The 19814-nt window shown below is 43.8% G+C and overlaps 1 protein-coding gene across 3 annotated transcripts in view; it reads right to left on the reverse strand.

Annotated features, from left to right (window-relative positions):
* Positions 1–19814, reverse strand: part of ARHGAP26 (Rho GTPase activating protein 26) — a 643079-nt gene that overhangs the window by 303068 nt on the left and 320197 nt on the right. For all 3 annotated transcript variants that reach the window (XM_089673029.1, XM_089673028.1, XM_089673027.1), the window contains exon 14: positions 9954–10028. In XM_089673029.1, coding sequence (XP_089529155.1) covers positions 9954–10028 — 75 coding nt within the window. The remainder of the gene's footprint in view (positions 1–9953; positions 10029–19814) is intronic.

Here is a 19814-nt window from a genome sequence, read left to right on the forward strand (position 1 = left end):
AAGACGGTAACAGTAGTTCGGATAAGGGTGAGCAGGACCTAAACCCAGTCAAGTTATCTTAAATTTAAAAATACGGTACATATAAAAAATATGCAGTTTTATATGCTGACAAGTATATGTAAGCCCTCACCTTGTAAAACAACCCATCCAGTTTAAAACAGAAATGAATGGCAAAACATTTATGTATACATACAAAAAAAACATTATAAATTCCCTTTTACCCCTTTTTAGAAGTGATCCTATACCCCTGTTTTCAGCTGCATAAGGAACTGGGGGAGGAGAATCAGCAGCACACCGATCTTCACAGCGATAGGCTGTGCAGGGGGGACGTACAAATCTAATTATTGGAGGAGAGTAGGCTAGAGAAGCTAGAGAAATGACCACGATGTGCTCTCATGTCTAGTGTGGTCAGTTTTTAATAGGAAAGCTGAGGGATGGCAGAAACACCAGGGATTTCACACAAAGTAAGAAATACAAAGAGCGCAAGATACTTTTTCACACATGTGCATGGTATAGTGGTCATATCAGGAATATGAAATGTTGGGTTTACAAATTCTTTAAGGACATTGTTTAATTTTTTTTTTCTCTAACAGTACACATGCTTTTCGTTCAGGAATGCCCATTCATAACAAAATGGATTGGTAAAAGCAAAATTCTGAAGTATATTTTAAACGACATTCATTAAGTCTTCAATTATATGGAGACATTTTGTACAAATGTTTGTTCAAAAATCTACTAGTGTATGGCTAGGTTTAGGTACAAATACCACGTCCAATTATTTATGGAACCAATAGCAAAATATATTAAACAAGTTAACTGCTCTGGATTTATGGGATAACCTCATGGTTGGGGACAGAAGAATCCTTGAAAAACTAAAATCCCTTAAAGGGGTAGTAAGCAAAGCCAGCAACAAATGAGGTGCTGTGGTCCTCATGACAACTGAGTATTTTGAAGCAGAAGCTGGGAGACAGCTCAATGACAAATTAAATTATGAACAGATCAGTGGAAACTCATTCCCCTTCCTTTTTGAAGAGGTTAATGGATTGTTGTCAATATTTTACCTTTTCCCCAAAGGTCCAAAAAACCCTGCTGCACCACCTGGTATACCAATTGTCTTTGTAACTGGAAGTCCTACAGCGAGCTGTGGTTGTTACTCTGAAACCACTGCTATGTAGGTTCCCCTGGTTTGTGGATTTATGGTGGATGAGGGTTGGTTTTAAAATGGAATCTTTGTATGTGTCGATCCTACACCAGGTTAGTCTACAGGTCATGGCATACATGTAAATTTCAAAAGCTCTAAAAGTGAAGAATGCGCATGTGTACTGTTGATATTTGTGGGGGTGTTTTTGTTTTTTTATTTAATTTTCTTAACGTTTTCCTGGCTTTTGAAAAAATGTGAAAAACTCCAAAACAGATTACAAATAAAAGTACTGAATGCCATTTTTCTGGAAATTTTACAAGTGATCTTATGTCAAAACTTTTTTGTATTTGTTCACTAATATTATCATCAGGTATGTGGTACCTCAGTGGGAGCAACATGTACCCTTTCCTATACCTGCCTTTACTTTGGCTGGTGGGAGAAACAGGTGGTGTATGGCAAGTAGTTTTTCAGATTACGTCACCCTATGGTTGTTTTTTGATGTGTTCGTTGTGTGGAGGGGTACCCAGGAGTCCTTGGATGATTTTATGTAAATACAATTCCAACTCTAATAACATTTACCTCACTTACTATGCTGGCCATTATAGAATTACTGTAGACAGCTTAGAGCCTGTAGGTCTAAAGCTCTCAAAGGGAACGCAGGATAATTTGTACAAAGGAGAGGATTATGACTAAGTCTAATGATATAATGCCTTTCATTCAGACAACTACACCTTATGGTTCACACTGAGACAGCTACACAGATTGCTTATTCTAAGTTGGCATATTGAATTGGCCAATCCTCAGGTAGCAGACACCAAGGCCTTTATGACAGTCCAATGGACAAATAATTTAAAGGTTCATTCAATAATATCAGAATATAGTTTAAGAAATTAGATGTGGTTAAGCAAATATTTTTCTCGATACATATTGATGCAGAGGTTGTTCTGTCTGTCCATATGCTGACAAGTCAAAAAATGTCTCCAGTTGTGAAGGATCACATATGCTCATAATCAAATTCTGTCTTGCAGAACTAAAAACATATATACATTTATCAAACATACTGTCTGTGTGGCAAATTATGTATATGTAAGAAAACAAAGTGTAAATTGAGCATCTTAATCAGGGAACAAGGTTGTGATATAATGACCTAAGAAACCATAAGTTCATTTGTGCAACATTTTAAGGCGTTTCACTATCCAAGTCTATGAACTTTGAAGGTAAGGGGGATCGATTATCTGTGCCTGCCACCAAGGAAAGGGTATTTTGATAAGGAACTCCTTATCAAAGAGACAGTGTGGACCTTCTTTTAGGGATCTTTATGCCCACTGGCATGAATATTGGGATGAGTTTTCATGCCTTTCTGTAGTATCTAATTTCCACTCTCCATAATAAGGGTTTCTTCCTCTGTTCAAATATTGAAAATATTCAGTACATTCCACGGCTTGACAAATGTTGTTTAAAAGTAGTTCAAAACTGAGTTTGCCTTTAACATTCAGTTTTGGAGTATAAGAACTTTATCAAATGAATATCATATGCACAGTTAGAAATTTGTTTGAGAAAATCCTGCTCCTTCAAATTTGTTTGTCTCTGTGGCCAAAAATGAATGACATTTTACCCAGTAAGGATTAGAAAATTAAACAAATGTTCTTAAAATGAACATTTTTTAATCAAAATCTACTAGTGTATACCCACAGTGTATATTTTAACGTATTATACAGTTCCCTATATCTGTGTGTTTTTTTTCTACCATTTGGAGTATTGAATTATAGCAAACATTGTTTATTGTATTAACCCACTAGAAATCTACTGATATACATTGGGTAAAATAAGTATTGAACATGTCACCATTTTTTTAGGTAAATATATTTCTAAAGGTGCTATTGACATGAAATTTTCACCACGTCGGTAACAACCCATGCAATCCATACATACAAAGAAACCAAAACAAATAAGTTCAGAAATTAAGGTATGTGTAAAAAAAAATGGAATAACACAGGGGAAAAAGTATTGAACACATGAAGAAAGGGAGGAGCAAAAAGGCATGGATAGTCAAGACACCAGCTGAAATCTATCAGTAATTAGAAAGCAATCCTGCCCCTTGTCAGTGCAAATTAATATCAGCTGGTTCAGTCTCAACTAATGGCCTATAAAAAGGTTTCTCATTACCAAAGTGTCACACAAGATCATCTCATGATGGGTAAAAGCAAAGAGCTCTCTCAAGACCTTCACAACCTTATTGTTGAAAAACATACTGATGGCATTGGTCACAGAAGGATTTCTAAACTTCTGAATGTTCCAATGAGAACTGTTGTGGCCATAATCCTGAAGTGGAAAGAACATCATTTCACCATAAAACGGCAACAGCCAGGTGCTCCTCGTGAGACTTCTGACAGAGAAGTGAAAAGAATTATCAGAAGAGTTGTCTAAGAGCCAAGGAGCATTTGTGGAGAGCTTCAGAAAGACCTAGAATTAGCAGGTACAATTGTTTCAAAGAAAACAATCAGTTATGCACTCAACCGCCATGGCATGTATGCACGCTCACTCCGCAAGACTCCATTGCTGAAGAAAAAGTATGCTGAAGCTTGCTTAAAATTTGCTGCCGAAAATTTAGACAAGCCTGTGAAATACTGGGAGAATATAGTCTGGTCAGATGAGACCAAAATTGAACTCATTGGATGCCATAATACACACCATGTTTGGAGGTCAAATGGCACTGCACATCACCCTAAAAACACCATACCAACAGTGAAGTTGGGAGGTGAAAACATCATGATGTGGGGCTGTTGCTCAGCATACGGTACTGGCAAACTTCATGTCATTGACGGAAGGATGAATGGAAACATTCTTGATAAAAATCTACTGTCTTCTACCAGGATAGTGAAGATGAACCAAGGGTGAACATTTCAGCAAGACAATGATCCCAAACACAAAGCCAAGGAAACTGTCAACTGGTTTCAAAGAAAGAAAAAGCTGCTTGAATGGCCCAGCCAATCACCTGACTTGAATCCAACAGAAAATCTATGGAAAGAACTAAAGATCAGAGTTCACAGATGAGGAAACAGGTCACCTGTAGTCTGTTTAGTATTTGAAGTTGTCTGCTGTAGTTTCTCTCTTTGTGCTTTCGCTTTGTGTAGAGCTGAAGTGCAATGCTTAATCCAAGATCAATACTTTATCCAATATGATAGTTGCCAATGCTACCCCTGGCTGTGGTGAAGTGCAGTGTTAGTTTTCCGCCACACATAGCATTTTGCTTCTTCAAAAAGTTCAATTTTGGTCTCATCTGACCAAAGCACCTTCTTCCACATGTTTGCTGTCCCCCCCCCACATGGCTTCTCGCAAACTGCAAAAGGGACTTCTTACGGCTTTCTTTCAACAATGGCTATCTTCTTGCCACTCTTCCATAAAGGCCAGATTTCTGGAGTGCATGACTAATAGTTGTCCTGTTGACAGATTCTCCCACCTGAGCTATATATCTCTGCAGCTCCTCCAGAGGTACCATGGGAATCTTGGCTGCTTCTCTGATTAATGTTCTCCTTGCCCCGCCTGTCAGTTTAGGTGGATGATCATGTCTTGGTAGGTTTGCAGTTGTGAAAATACGCTTTCCATTTGCGGATGATAGATTGAACAGTGCTCATGAGATGTTCAAAGCTTGGGATATATTTTTATAACCTAACATTGCTTCAAACTTCTCCACAACTTTATCACAGACCTGTCTGGTGTGTTCCTTGGCCTTCATGATGCGGTTTGCTCACTAATGTTCTCTAGCAAACCTCTGAGGGCTGTATTTATACTGAGATTAGGTGACTTTTAAAGGCAATTTGTTCAACTAGATTTTAGTTGGGGGTATCAAAGTAAAGGGAGCCTAATACAAATGCATGCTACGCTTTTCAGATATTTGTAAAAAAAAATTTTGAAAACCATTTATCATTTTCCTTTAACTTCACAATTATGTGCCACTTTGTGTTGGTCTATCACATAAAATCCCAATAAAATACATTTACGTTTTTTGTTGTACCATGACAAAATGTGGAAAATTTCAAGGGGTATGAATACTTTTTCAAGGCACTGTACCTATGAAAAAAGTATAGGATATCAAATGGGCAAACAGAAAACATTTCATGAACCTTGGGATCTGCGGCTACTGTTTATACTAGTGACTGCAGATAATACAGTTTGTTTGCCATTTTTTGTATGTTTAAATCAAAAAATAGCTGCCCTGTACACTCAATGAGAACATTGGACAAATGTCTGAGGTTTTTTTTGCATGCTTTTCTCATATCGAAAGTGAAGAGGTTACGAAACTTCTTAATTCAGAAGTGATGTAATGTATTTGTATTGTATTTTTGGTTGAAAATTGTACTTAGCAAACGAAATTCGCACATCTGGTATTGTACGAGGACAATTTTCATACTTGTCCCTTTGATCAGTTTCGGACGAAAGCTGTGTACCAATGATCAGACTATCGTACGATCACTTTGAAAGTAGTATTTTTCATACAATTTTCTGATCGAGTGTACTAGGCTTTAGAATAAATTAATAATCCTCAGCAGCTGCTTGTAGATATTATCCTTGATATCAAACCAGCATAATAAATTAAAACAGCAGCGTTATACCCACATTCACATACTGATACTTATTAAAGCTGTATTAATCCCAAAATCAAATATTTATTATTGCAGCTTACTAACTCTTAGATGTGATGGCTGCAATAGTTTTCTTTTTCAGGCTTGCCTTCACCTGACCCATGGGGCACTATTCCAACTACTGATACCAATGATGAGTCATCATCTCTTCTAATGATAACAATACTATAGTATAATTCCTACCACTGATACCAGTGATGGGCACTATACCTAGGACACCATTGATGAGGCACCATTCCATTCAATGACCCCAAGAGTATGGCATAATTCATCTCACTGACAAAAACAACAGGGCACTATTAGTCTGATTGGCATCAAGGATGGGCAGTATTCCTCCCAGTGACCCCAATGAATTATTCCTCTCACTCACCTGAAGGATTTGGTACTATTTCTCCTACTGTCCAGAAGCGTAATTTTTTTTTTTTTACCAACGCTAGGGTATTTTCTATTCCCAGTGGCCACAGTCTGGCCCTTCCTAAAGGCTGAAAGCCAGAAAACTGGGCTTTGTTTAGAAAGTTTGGAGACCCCTGCTTTAGACAATTACCCTTTCTTTGTTATTATATGACAAAACCGAGAAACAGCTGAGAATCAGTTGTCACCCCATATCAGGAACTGCCTGAACAAGAAATAATACATAAAGTATTCATTTTAATAAAAGCTGCAGATTTAAAATTATTGGAATGAATGTCTTAACTTACAATAACACATTCAAGCATTTATGAGATTTTAATGACTGGACTAAAGCTAGCCATAAATGACTGAGCAGCAGACTGATCAGAAAAAAAAAAAAAAAAAAAGACTAGATTCCCCATTCACACAAGTGAGGAGGATGGAGGAACCTTTCCACTGTCAGAATACCCTGATCTGCACTGCAGCCAATCAGATGATCAAATGAGGTCCCATTCAGGAGGAATCAATCATTAGATCAATTTCCCTCTAACAAAAATGGCCATAGATGGATAAAATTTGGCCAGTCTCTGCTGAACTATTACTTCAATTGCAGAAATGGGTCAGAGAAGAGACGCATGTTTACACATGCAGATGACTGCATCTATGGAAGTCTCATGTCTACAAGGAGGCCCCAAGCAGTCACCATTACAAGAAACATTAATCAAGCAATTTAGAAATCTTGTCCAGGTATCTTCTGTTTCAATCTTCTGTTGGTAGTGCCTGACAGTCTCACTCATATCTTCCCCTCCCATCCCCATAGATATTAACAGCTACATTCCACTAAAAAGAACATTACTAGTCATGAGACAGCCAGGCAATCAATATGCCCGAGGGTGTTTGGATTGTGCATGCAAATCAGACAATCCACTATAGTCTATGGGATGCTTCAGAGTGCCCTTACGTGACCTGAGACAGAAATCACCTCTTAAACTGTAAAACAAAATGGGTGATATAAATAGGGTCAATAAAGGGAAACCAATGGGCATATATCCTGCATGGTCTCTTTTTCACAGAAGTTACCCAATGATTTATCCTTCATAGATATAATGCATTTCAAACCTGCTTTACACTCTGGGCTTTAGCCATAAATTGTGATGTGCTAGATGTGGCCAACTCAGAAAATCTCATCTACTTGTGTGTAATAAAATATTGCAGGAATGTTGTGGTTACTGTGATCAAATTAATTCGAAATGTCTGATTACATAAAGAAAAATGCTCACAAACAAATCTTAAAAGCCTTAACTGGCTTTAATAGCGGGCTCAAGAAGAGATAATCTGGTAGTCCTTTAGCCTAGGTTCACACTAAATGTCGCATGTGAATCACACAGGAACCGCACTGCATTGCAATTCATTCATATGCGATTCTGTGCAGTGCGATTTGTACCCATTCATTTTAATGGCTCAAATCGCACCGCATCCACACCAAAAAAGTACAGGCACCTTTTTTTTTTTTTTTTTTTTTAAAGCTGCATCAGAACCGGATGGCACACTGTTTATACCAATGTGATCCAGTTCAGGCAAACCTACTTTTGGGGTGCCGTTAACTTTCAACTGATACCTGCAGCAGATCGTAGGACACAGTGCAATTGCAATGTGGTGCGGGAAACACACAGGGATCATTTAGTTTCCCACAATGCATATGTGTGAACCGGGGCTTACTGTATCAGGCATGATTTTCATCTCCTAATCCTGAAAGGGACTAATTAGAGTAGGGTCCCTTTAAAGTGTATGTAAATCATAACAATAAACTTCCCTTGTTGGCTCCCTTTTGGTCTGTTCAGCTACCTCAATATTAGCATGTGATACTCCCTTCCTTTCCAGACCATCTCTTAGCCCTTTGAGGACCGTAAGGTTTTGGAACGCCAAAAGAATAAATTTTTTTGTTTTTAAAGTTCGTACACTTCAGTTGAAATAATTGGCAAAAAGCTAGATCCATTTGTTGTTTGTTGATAAGAACTAATATTTTGACTCAAACCAAAAAAAAAAAAAAAGTTTAAAGTTCTTAATCAGATGATACACGCAATTAAAAACATGGGACAAATACGTCCCTTGGTCCTCAAAGGGTTCAATAGAGTTTTCTTTTAGCAGTATTTAATAACCACTGTTTTTTTTTATTTTTATATCAACTAAATTTTTTTTTTTTTTTGGTAATGCAGAAACATGTCAGTTTTGAGATGATTAAGGTGTGCTTATTTAAAGGTGGCCCCTTGAACCCAAGAGCAAATCTTCCTTTAAATGTGGAAGAAAGTTTCCTGGAGGATGAAACTGCATTGAAGTAAAACTGCACTGTGTGAGACAGCTAGATGTCACTCTATTCCCATGTCCCCACCCCCCACAGACAGGAATAGGTGTCCCCTTATCCACTAACATCTTTGTAGAGGAAGGAGGCTTTTCTTCCATTTGTTAGAGCTGCCCCTGCTGATCACTGGCAGTCTGATGACTAGAGGGGGGAACAATTCCGGAGCAGGAGAGGAGGAAAAAGTACAAATCCACAGAATGAATGAAGCAAGAGCAGGGGGATGCTTGCCTTCACGTCCTCAGCAAGGAGAACATTAAGTATCACAGACACTAAATCTCAATCCAAATCTATTAAGACTAGTAGTCAGAGGCACAGTTTCTCTTGATGTGTCTTGATAATCTCATTCTGAAAACACAGCTATAGGCAGGGGAATGTCTAGGCGTGAGAAGGGCACTGCTAATTTTCATTTACATTAAAAAGACTCATTTTTCAGGGTACCAATTAGGCACAATTACCATTTTTAGATGTTCCTATAAGATAGCATATCTTCACTTTTTGAGTTCATGTCCATGTCAACCTAAAAGCATAGGGATACCAATCTTATGGTTTTGGGGGATCTGCTTCAGGTGGCTAGAATACCTTGGATTGGCTTACTTTGACTTAAAGCTGAACTTTGGGCAGATATAAAATAAACACATTACTGCAGCTTTTCATCCAATAATACATACTATAATTAATTTTTTAACTGCAAACTGTGTAAGTACTTAAATATTGTCTTGGAATACACTTATAGCATTCCCTGTACAGCAGAGCTCAGACTGGGAGAGGGGTAAGCAGCACAAGGAATCAATGAGCTGTGCTGCATAAAGTAGCATGCCAGTAGGAGGAGATAACATAGTGAGAGAGTTAAACTCATAATTCTGCTGCTTTTCTTTCCTCCTGCCTAGTCACCACCTGGGGGAGGGACAAGACCTGTAAGTACTACTTCAATGAAAAAAGAAAAATCAGGTCTTTTTCCCTTCCAGACAGGGTTGTGCTATGAGGTGTAGCTGTGTAAATGTCTGAACTGGAAAGACAGAAATACAAATCTTTGGGCAGGAAGACCAGCTCTCGAATATAGAATACAAGTTCCACACAAAGATGGTAACAAAATATACCCTTACAAATTTTGATTGCAAAGGTTAGTACCCATGCAGAACTGGTATAAGTAAATGAGTGATGCTAAATATTTTTACACATTATGATATAGATCTATTTATCTAGTGATTTTTTCATATATATTACACGTGCAATTTGTTAAGCTTTCTTGCTGCTTCAAAGTCATGCAATTGTGTTTTATACTGAAATGGTGGGAGGAGGTGTTAGACTAAGACACCAGGAAATTGGGGATGGGGTGGGATAGGGTTGGTTTGTATTTTTTGGTAAAAAGAAAAAAAAATGTTTCAGAACCGATTACAAAATAGACCACAGCTACAATTACCCATTAAGATGCTCAGAAGTTTTTGAACTCTGGAGTTGACACCAACAATTCGGTAAAGTCCCTGTTCGCCGATTCCTGCAAAAAGCAAACATGTTATTATTGACACAGTTACATAAAAAGGCAGTTTTTTTTGTTTTTGATTTACCACACTTAAAGTGAAACTACAGTATCTGATTTTTTTTTTTTTATATGGAAATGTCAAAAATCAGCTCAACAAATAATTTTATTAGTGTGTAAATCTTTTAAAAAAGTTATTTCTATACATAGTTTGTAAGTATACACAGTATGTGCAATTTTGCAGTGATTAAGCTAAAATAAGGTTATTCTAGCACCTCAGCATTGCATGCCTTAAGGCTTGTTATGTAGGGGTTTCAAATGCAGGACATCGTGATAATGCAGCAGAGCAGGAGACAGTGTTAGGATATAATTTAGGATTAGGGTAAACGCCCTTTCGGGATTAGGGTAGGGGGAAATAAATGTTAGGAGACTGCTTTGTGGTTAAAGTGAAATTTACAATATGGTACATTTTCCTCTGGGTGTGTTCTCCTCCATCAATGGGAGTTCAAGCTCCCGCCTCAATTCTGTTGCTGCCATCTTCTTCCAGGTGAAGTGCATTCTTGCTTTGATCATTGTATGGCCACTGATAACGTAAATTCACATGCAGTGGTCCCTGGATTTTAGGGGGGACTGCATTTGACTGCATGTGAGCCTCAGTCAGTGTACAAATAACATACATTTGCTGGCAAACCAGAGATTTTTTTTCTTTATAGACTCAAAGTCTCTTCTATCAAAAAAACTTGGTTTTGTCATTTTGTGGTAAGGTCAATTCTAAGGTTTAGATTTGGGGGGAAGGGGGGGGGAATTAAGTGTTAAGGGCTCTTTTTTTTTTTTTTTTAGGCAATAGATTAAGTGTTAGGGTTGAGGTGGCTACCTTTAAGAGTTAAGTGATGGCGGGAGGAAAGGTAAAAAGTGACTTTACTCCTCCTGTGTTTTTATTTTTCCTATCCCTTCTTACCTTTTCCTTCAATAAAATATAATCATACATCACTGAATCCAGCATTAGTCTGCTGTGATCTGTTATTTCGCTCTGCACACTGGGTCCCACACTGCCATCTTAGTTTTGGGACATCGGGAGCTGGCTGTCTCTTCCTAAATCAGGCAGCCAACCCCTCGATGATACATCTCCAGGTCCACATTACTCAGCCTGTTGTATTGAAGCTGATACCTTCTGGAATATGTGATGTGTATATCACAGGAAGCTTCAAAAGTAGAGAAGACGTTGGGCTAGGCTGGAACATGAAAAAAGGTGTGTAAAAGGAAAAAAACAAAAAACTCAGCATTGTTCATTGTGGGGGAAGTGGGGGGGGGGAGTGGAGATATTCCACTAAAGTCAAATTTATTACTGAATTATTGGAGTGAAGGTCAACTTTAAGTATTAAGGGTTTGTTTTAGGGAATTAACCACTCGCCCTCCAGAGGATATGGAGCTGCATTACTTTAACGGACAATTGTCATGCAATGATGTACATAAATTAAATTCATGTCCTTTATTTCCCCACAAACAGAGCTTTCTTATTTGATCACCTCTGCGGGGTTTTTTTTGCGCTATAAACAAAGAAAGACTGCCAATTCTGAATAAAAAATTTTTTTTGACTTTTTGCTATAAAACATATCCAGTAAAAAAAATTTAAAAAAATATAATTTCTTAATAAATGTATGCCAAAATCTATTCTGTTACATGTCTTTGCTAAAAAAAAAATCCCAATACATGGAAATTAATTGGTTTAAAAAAAGTGAAAGTAATAGCGTCTACAAATGACAGTATATATACTAGAATTTATTTTTTATTATTTTTTTATACTATTAATGGCAGTGGTCAGCGACTTATAGCGGAACTGCAGCGGGCATACAGTGATGTATGATTATATTTTATTGAAGGAAAAGGTAAGAAGGGATAGGAAAAATAAAAAGCACTGACACTGTACTGACACTGAACAGGTAGGAGATAACATCTGGGTCGATCAAAGTTTTAAGTGTGTGCTGTTTTACTAAGTGTGCTATGTGTGTTCTACTAGAGAAACATATTGCTGTGTTTTTCTCTGCTGTGCAGAGAAATACACAGCAGTATGTTACTGGTGGCAGGAGAGAGACCTGTATCGTTTACACAAAGGTCTCTACCCTATCAGTGATACTCGGCGGTTGCTGGGACCCGGTGATCGACATCTGTAGCAACCAATGGCGGCAGAGGTAGGGCGACGCGCGTGTCCACTACCCAGAAATTCTAAATCACACACACATACATATATATATATATATATATATATATATATATATATATATATACACACACATATATATATATATATGTGATTTTGTGCAGTCCTGCCGCCCTGTAGCAGTAGTTCTGCTATAGGGTGGTAGGGAAGATGTTAATCACACCAATCTTTGTGCATCTGCATCTACTTTAACACTTTAGTGAAATAAACTGCATGCTAACACTTGTATTACAACTTCAGCATTTTTTTTTTCTGTCATACTGTATGTCTTGTTTCAATGTCAGCTTGTAAAAACCAGTCTGAAAGAGAAACTATAATGGTTTTGGTCAGTTTATACTTTAGTTAAGTTTATAAACTGTTTTATCTAGGTTTCTTTATTATACAGCTCATAAATGTTTTTTAAATTTTGTTATGTTGCAGCCAGATATTACTGTTATTTAAATAAATTTTTTTCTCAATCTACAATCAGTTCCCCATAATGACAAAGTAAAAACAGAATTTTAGAAATACTAGCATAAAAAACCTGCGCTTGGGAATTTCCAAATAAAATTAGCAGCTGACACAATATATAGGCGAAAATAAACACTTAGTGTAGCTCTTGTGATTAACAAATAAAGAGTAATAATGTCCAAATCATCACAAGAAAAGGATGATGGTGAAACAATATTGTAACAGCGTATACCCAGAGATGGACGCGGTTCAACCATTTTGGCTTCAACCTCCATCTTGGCAAAGGGATTAACCATCCTGACAAATATATTTCTCCCTCATTCTTCCCCCCTCCCTCCTTAGAGAGGCCCAGCGACATTTTGCCAGTATGTGTGTGAGTTGGGAATGTCACAGGAGGGTCATAGGAGCTATAAAGCCACCCAAGGGAGCTGGGGCCTCCCTGTCCAAAGAACCTGCAAATATTAACACCTCATAAAAGATAAGGCAAGCTTTTCCAGGAGTTGAAAGATTCCAACCTAATAAACCTAACTCAGTGTAGGTGACAGAATCAGATCAACACTTTTCAAAATCCATTTCTCCCCTATGTCTCATATCTTGGAATATGAGAGACTTACATAAAAACCGGACCTATTGTCAGATTGGCCACGAGAAGGCGAACAGTTTGATAGGTCACTCTCATTGTCTCGAATACATAGGAAAACAGAAAATAGATCTCGTTAACCGTATACTGTATAATTTCATAAATCATATCTAATCAATCCTCAGACGTGTCTGCATAATAATCTACCCGCGGGTGGAATGTCACTTGTGCAGCTGGAAATTTATGGGCCAAAATATGAGTTATGGGAGATTTTGGCTCTAGTTGAGGTATCCACCCATACCTCCATGCCCTAAGCGGGGTATTGGTCCTTGACTTCAGAGACACCCACTGCTGTGGACTACAAAATAGGCTCTCAGGCCTAAGACTCGAAGTTGAAGACGTCTCCCATTTTAACATCAATACCACCTGGGGAGACCCGTGCCCTTTTGCTCTGAAACTTGGATCTGCTAATCCAGGACTTTGGCAAGTACCTGTTAGGAATGGACTGGCCAGCAATGGTGGGACTCACCTGCCTTTTGATCTGCAGTACCAGGGCTGGCCAGCGGGTGCTCCCAGCAATCAGAGACTCAACCTTTCAGCCAGCTAACGCCTGGAACTGATGATGCTGGGGTATTTAAGGGATGGCCAGACTTGCAGACTCTGCCTTGGTGTTGTGTTTGTCCTGGGCCCTGTATCTGTCCTGCATCCTGTTTCTGTTCCTTTGCTGACTTCTCCTGCTCTGATCCTGGCTTGTGACCCTGACCATTCCTCTGTCTGACCCTCTGTACTACGCTGCTTGCTACCTGTTCTGATCCCTGGCTTGTGACCCGGACCATCCCTCTGTCTGACCCTCTGTACTATGCTGCTTGCTACCTGCTGAACCTGGCCTGTGACCCCGACTATTCTCCGCTTGCTCCCCCTTTACCTACCTGCCCAATTGATATTGACCCGGCCTGCCTGACGACGCTTGCTTGTATATACTGTTATCTGTGGGTGGTTTGGTTTGGTTTGTTTGCACTGTATTATGTTTAGTATTGCCCTGCGTTTATGTTTGTACTGTTAGTGTTAATAAATTATATTGTTTATAACATATCTGAGGTCTGCGTTTCCCTGCTTCAGTCACACACCTCTGGTCATACCTGGGAGCCCTGACATTACACCAAGGCCAATCCTGACCAGAAGTGGCTGCACAGGGAAGCCATCTTGGCTTGTTGATGGGAAGGATGGATCTAGATGAGGTTGAGTATTTATCTCTGCTAGTGCTTGATGACAGAGAGTATGCTTATCAGACTCTGAAGGAGTATACCCGGGATGAACTGCTAGAATGTATACGGCTCGCTCATGTTCTAGTAGATCAGGGCACAGTTTTCTCTATGGTGCAGCCATTGATTCAGGTTTGTGTTAAGTTGGTTTCATCTGGTTTCCCCGAATGCAGGGATGAATTTTTGCCACCATTTAGTGCAGACCAGGTAGAGTCCCTGGTGTGGTTATTAGAGGATGATGTGGGTTACTTTCTGGAGCGTTATTCCACATGTTCACCACAGACACTGAGAGATTGTATAAACGCAGTGCAGTCATTGACCAGACAGGCTTTGTGTAAACTCAGCTTTGTTCAACCCCTACTGCAGACATGGACAGATTTGTTGCACCCAGCCTCAGTCAGCTTACAAAGACCTAGTCCTGCTTCTAACTCTACTCCTGTATTCCCACCAGCTCCTCCAGTTACAGCCCAGTATACTTTGCTATCTACCGCATGTCAGTACCCTGTTCCCACTCGCTGCACCTACCCTGCCTTTAACCCTGTAAAAAAGCCCTCTGTAGCAACTGCTCCCTCTCCTGTTCCATCCTCCAGTTCTTCTCTGTCTCCAGCTGCTCCATTCGTTTGCAGACCTGCGTTTACTTGCAGTGCTCCAGTAGTTAAAACCAGAAAAAAGCGAAAATTCTTTCCAACCAATACCATCCTGCCAGTATCCAAACCGGTGAGCCTGCCTTCCGTGGTTCAGACTGATGCCTGTACGCGGCCTGAAGCCTCTACTCGGCCTGAAGCCTCTACTCGGCCTGAAGCCTCTACTCGGCCTGAAGCCTCTACGCGGCCTGAAGCCTCTACGCGGCCTGAAGCCTCTACGCGGCCTGAAGCCTCTACGCGGCCTGAAGCCTCTACGCGGCCTGAAGCCTCTCCTCAGCCTGAAGCCTCTACGCGGCCTGATGCCTGTACTCGGCCTGATGCCTGTACTCGGCCTGATGCCTCTACTCGGCCTGATGCCTCTACTCGGCCTGATGCCTGCATTCAGCCTGATGCCGCTACTCAGCAGGATGAACTGATCCAGCCCGACGATCCTATTAGGCCAGTTGACTCGATGCCCGCTGTTGATCCAGATGATCCGGTACCTGATCCAGTGCCCGCTGTCGTGCCAATTGACTCAGAGCCCGCTGTCATACCTGGTGACCCGGTGCCCACTGCCTTGCCAGATGACGCGGTGCCCGCTGGCAAGCCAAATGACCTGATGCCTGGTGACCCAGTGCCCGCTGTCATACCTGGTGACCCGATGCCCGCTGTCGAGCCAGACGATCCAATGCCTGGTGACGCGGTGCCCACTGCCTTGCCAGATGACCTGATGCCTGGCGACCCAGTGCCCGCTGTCATACCTGGTGACCCGATGCCCGCTGTCGAGCCAGACAATCCGGTACCTGATGCCCCGGTGCTCACTGTCGTGCCTGTTGACTCGGAGCCCACTGCCTTGCCAGATGACGCGGTGCCCGCTGTCGAGCCAAATGACCTGATGCCTGGTGACCCAGTGCCCGCTGTCCAGTCAGACGATCCAATGTCTGACCCAGTGCCCGCGGTCATACCAGTTGACTCGGAGCCCACTGCCTTGCCAGATGACGCGGTGCCCGCTGACAAGCCAAATGACCTGATGCCTGGTGACCCAGTGCCCGCTGTCATACCTGGTGACCCGATGCCCGCTGTCGAGCCAGACAATCCGGTACCTGATGCCCCGGTGCTCACTGTCGTGCCTGTTGACTCGGAGCCCACTGCCTTGCCAGATGACGCGGTGCCCGCTGTCGAGCCAAATGACCTGATGCCTGGTGACCCAGTGCCCGCTGTCCAGTCAGACGATCCAATGTCTGACCCAGTGCCCGCGGTCATACCAGTTGACTCGGAGCCCACTGCCTTGCCAGATGACGCGGTGCCCGCTGTCGAGCCAAATGACCTGATGCCTGGTGACCCGATGCCCGCTGTCCAGCCAGACGATCCAATGTCTGACCCAGTGCCAGCGGTCATCCCAGTTGACTCGGAGCCCACTGTTGTGCCTGGTGACTCGGTGCCCGCCGCCCCGCCTGGGGGCCCGAGACCTGTCGTTCCGCCTAAGGGCCCGAGACCTGTCGCTCCGCCTGGGGGTCCGGCACCTGCCACTCCGCTTGAGGGCCCGAAACCTGTCGCTCCATCTGGGGGTCCGGCGCCCGCCGCTCCGCCTGAGGGCCCGAGACCTGTCGCTCCACCTGGGGGTCCGGCGCCCGCCGCTCCGCCTGAGGGCCCGAGACCTGTCGCTCCTCCTGGGGGTCCGGCGCCCGCCGCTCCGCCTGAGGGCCCGAGACCTGTCGCTCCACCTGGGGGTCCGGCGCCCGCCGCTCCGCCTGAGGGCCCGAGACCTGTCGCTCCAGCTGGGGGTCCGGCGCCCGCCGCTCCGCCTGAGGGCCCGAGACCTATCGCTCCATCTAGGGGTCCGGCGCCCGCCGCTCCGCCTGAGGGCCTGAGGCCTATCGCTCCAGCTGGGGGTCCGGCGCCCGCCGCTCCGCCTGAGGGCCCGAGACCTATCGCTCCGCCTGGGGGTCCGGCGCCCGCCGCTCTGCCTGGGGGCCCGATGCCCGTCGCCCCGCCTGGGGGCCCGAGGCCCGTCGCCCCGCCTGGGGGCCCGGTGCCCGTCGCCCCGCCCGGGGGCCCGGTGCCTGCTGCTCCGCCCGGGGGCCCGGTGCCTGCTGCTCCGCCCGGGGGCCCGGTGCCTGCTGCCCCGCCCGGGGGCCCGGTGCCTGCTGCCCCGCCCGGGGGCCCGGTGCCTGCTGCTCCGCCCGGGGGCCCGGTGCCTGCTGCTCCGCCCGGGGGCCCGGTGCCTGCTGCTCCGCCCGGGGGCCCGGTGCCTGCTGCCCCGCCCGGGGGCCCGGTGCCTGCTGCCCCGCCCGGGGGCCCGGTGCCTGCTGCTCCGTCTGGGGGCCCGGTGCCTGCTGCTCCGCCCGGGGGCCCGGTGCCTGCTGCTCCGTCCGGGGGCCCGGTGCCTGCTGCTCCGCCCGGGGGCCCGGTGCCTGTCGCCCCGCCCGGGGGCCCGGTGCCTGCCGCCCCGCCCGGGGGCCCGGTGCCGGCCGCTCCGCCTGGGGGCCCGGTGCCTGCTGCTTCACCTGGTAATCCGATGTGCCTCTGCCCGGAGTCCTGCCCGATGTACCTCTGCCCGGAATCCTGCCCGATGTGCCTCTGCCCGGAGTCCTGCCCGATGTGCCTCTGCCTGGAGTCCTGCCCGATGTGCCTCTGCCCGGTGTGCCTCTGCCCGGAGTCCTGCCCGATGTGCCTCTGCCCGGAGTCCTGCCCGATGTGCCTCTGCTCGATGTGCCTCTGCTCGATGTGCCTCTGCTCGATGTGCCTCTGCCCGGAGTCCTGCCCGGTGTGCCAGTCTTTGATATCCCGCCAGTTGCCAGACCCGGGCGGTGGAACATTTTGCCCAGCTAGGACTGTTTGGAGCGTCCTGAGGCCGCTCCTTGAGGGGGGGGTACTGTTAGGAATGGACTGGCCAGCAATGGTGGGACTCACCTGCCTTTTGATCTGCAGTACCAGGGCTGGCCAGCGGGTGCTCCCAGCAATCAGAGACTCAACCTTTCAGCCAGCTAACACCTGGAACTGATGATACTGGTGTATTTAAGGGATGGCCAGACTTGCAGACTCTGCCTTGGTGTTGTGTTTGTCCTGGGCCCTGTATCTGTCCTGCATCCTGTTTCTGTTCCTTTGCTGACTTCTCCTGCTCTGATCCTGGCTTGTGACCCTGACCATTCCTCTGTCTGACCCTCTGTACTACGCTGCTTGCTACCTGTTCTGATCCCTGGCTTGTGACCCGGACCATCCCTCTGTCTGACCCTCTGTACTATGCTGCTTGCTACCTGCTGAACCTGGCCTGTGACCCCGACTATTCTCCGCTTGCTCCCCCTTTACCTACCTGCCCAATTGATATTGACCCGGCCTGCCTGACGACGCTTGCTTGTATATACTGTTATCTGTGGGTGGTTTGGTTTGGTTTGTTTGCACTGTATTATGTTTAGTATTGCCCTGCGTTTATGTTTGTACTGTTAGTGTTAATAAATTATATTGTTTATAACATATCTGAGGTCTGCGTTTCCCTGCTTCAGTCACACACCTCTGGTCATACCTGGGAGCCCTGACAGTACCTTAACCCTTTCACCGCTCTCGGATATCTCTTTGCTGTGCTGTTAGCCACTGTATATTTATATATATATATATATATATATATATATATATATATCTTAGTTACAGTATTTTCTGGCGTAGAAGACTACTTTTTATACTTAAAAATATACCCCAAAAATTGGGGGTCGTCTTATACGCGGGGTATAAAATGTGAACCTTGAGTTTGTTTGGATCAAGCTGGCTGGATGTGTGGTAATACTGTACATACAGTATACTGCGCTGAGCCAAGCTGGCTCAAAACAAATGTCCCTATGACAGATTCATCTGGCAGCCCGCTGGATGTGCGATATATACAGTATACTGCGCTGAGCCAAGCGGTTTCAAAACGTACCAGTACGTCCCTACTGTAATCAGTCCGCTGGATGCGTGTATGTACGGTAGCTGCGGCTACATACAGTATACACTGGGCCAATCACGGCGAGTGATGTATTCTACTAATGAATAAAAAGCCTGCTCGGAGTCAGAAAGGTGGGCTAATGATGTCACAGGTTTTGAAACAGCTTGGCTCAGTATACTGTATATACCACACATCCAGCGGGCTGACAGATTAAAATGTCATAGGGACATTTGTTTTGAGCCAGCTTGGCTCAGCGCGGTATACTGTATGTACATTACTGCACATCCAGCGGGCTGTATATATACTGTATGTAGCCGAAGCTATCGTATTACCGCACATCCATATGATGACTGTCTTACAAATGTATCACAAGATGTCATTCATGAACTTATGATGTCAGAGGATGAACATGAGGATTTTGAAGGATTTTAAGTACCGGTAAGTCATAACCATTTCAATTAAAAAATCCGATGTTTTTAAATGGTGTTGCCTTGGAAGGGGGGTAGTCTTATACGGCGAGTATAGCCCAAAACCTATGTTTTAACTGGAAAATTAGGGGGTCGTCTGATAAACCCAGTTGCCTTATACGCCGGAAAATACGGTACATCTTTTTCTGTAAATATTGTTATTGCACCCGTTTGACCTTTTAGTAATAAATCTTTCCTTCTGAAAGTGTTGAACTGTTTCTATAGCGCTTTATTACAATTTACGAATTCCTGCCTCTAAAGAGAACGCTACTGTGTTTGTTTAAC

The sequence above is a fragment of the Staurois parvus genome, unplaced genomic scaffold (genome assembly GCF_062004578.1).
Source record: "Staurois parvus isolate SC_StPar_1 unplaced genomic scaffold, SC_StPar_1.0 ptg000133l, whole genome shotgun sequence".
In the NCBI taxonomy this organism is placed as follows: Eukaryota; Metazoa; Chordata; class Amphibia; order Anura; family Ranidae; genus Staurois; species Staurois parvus.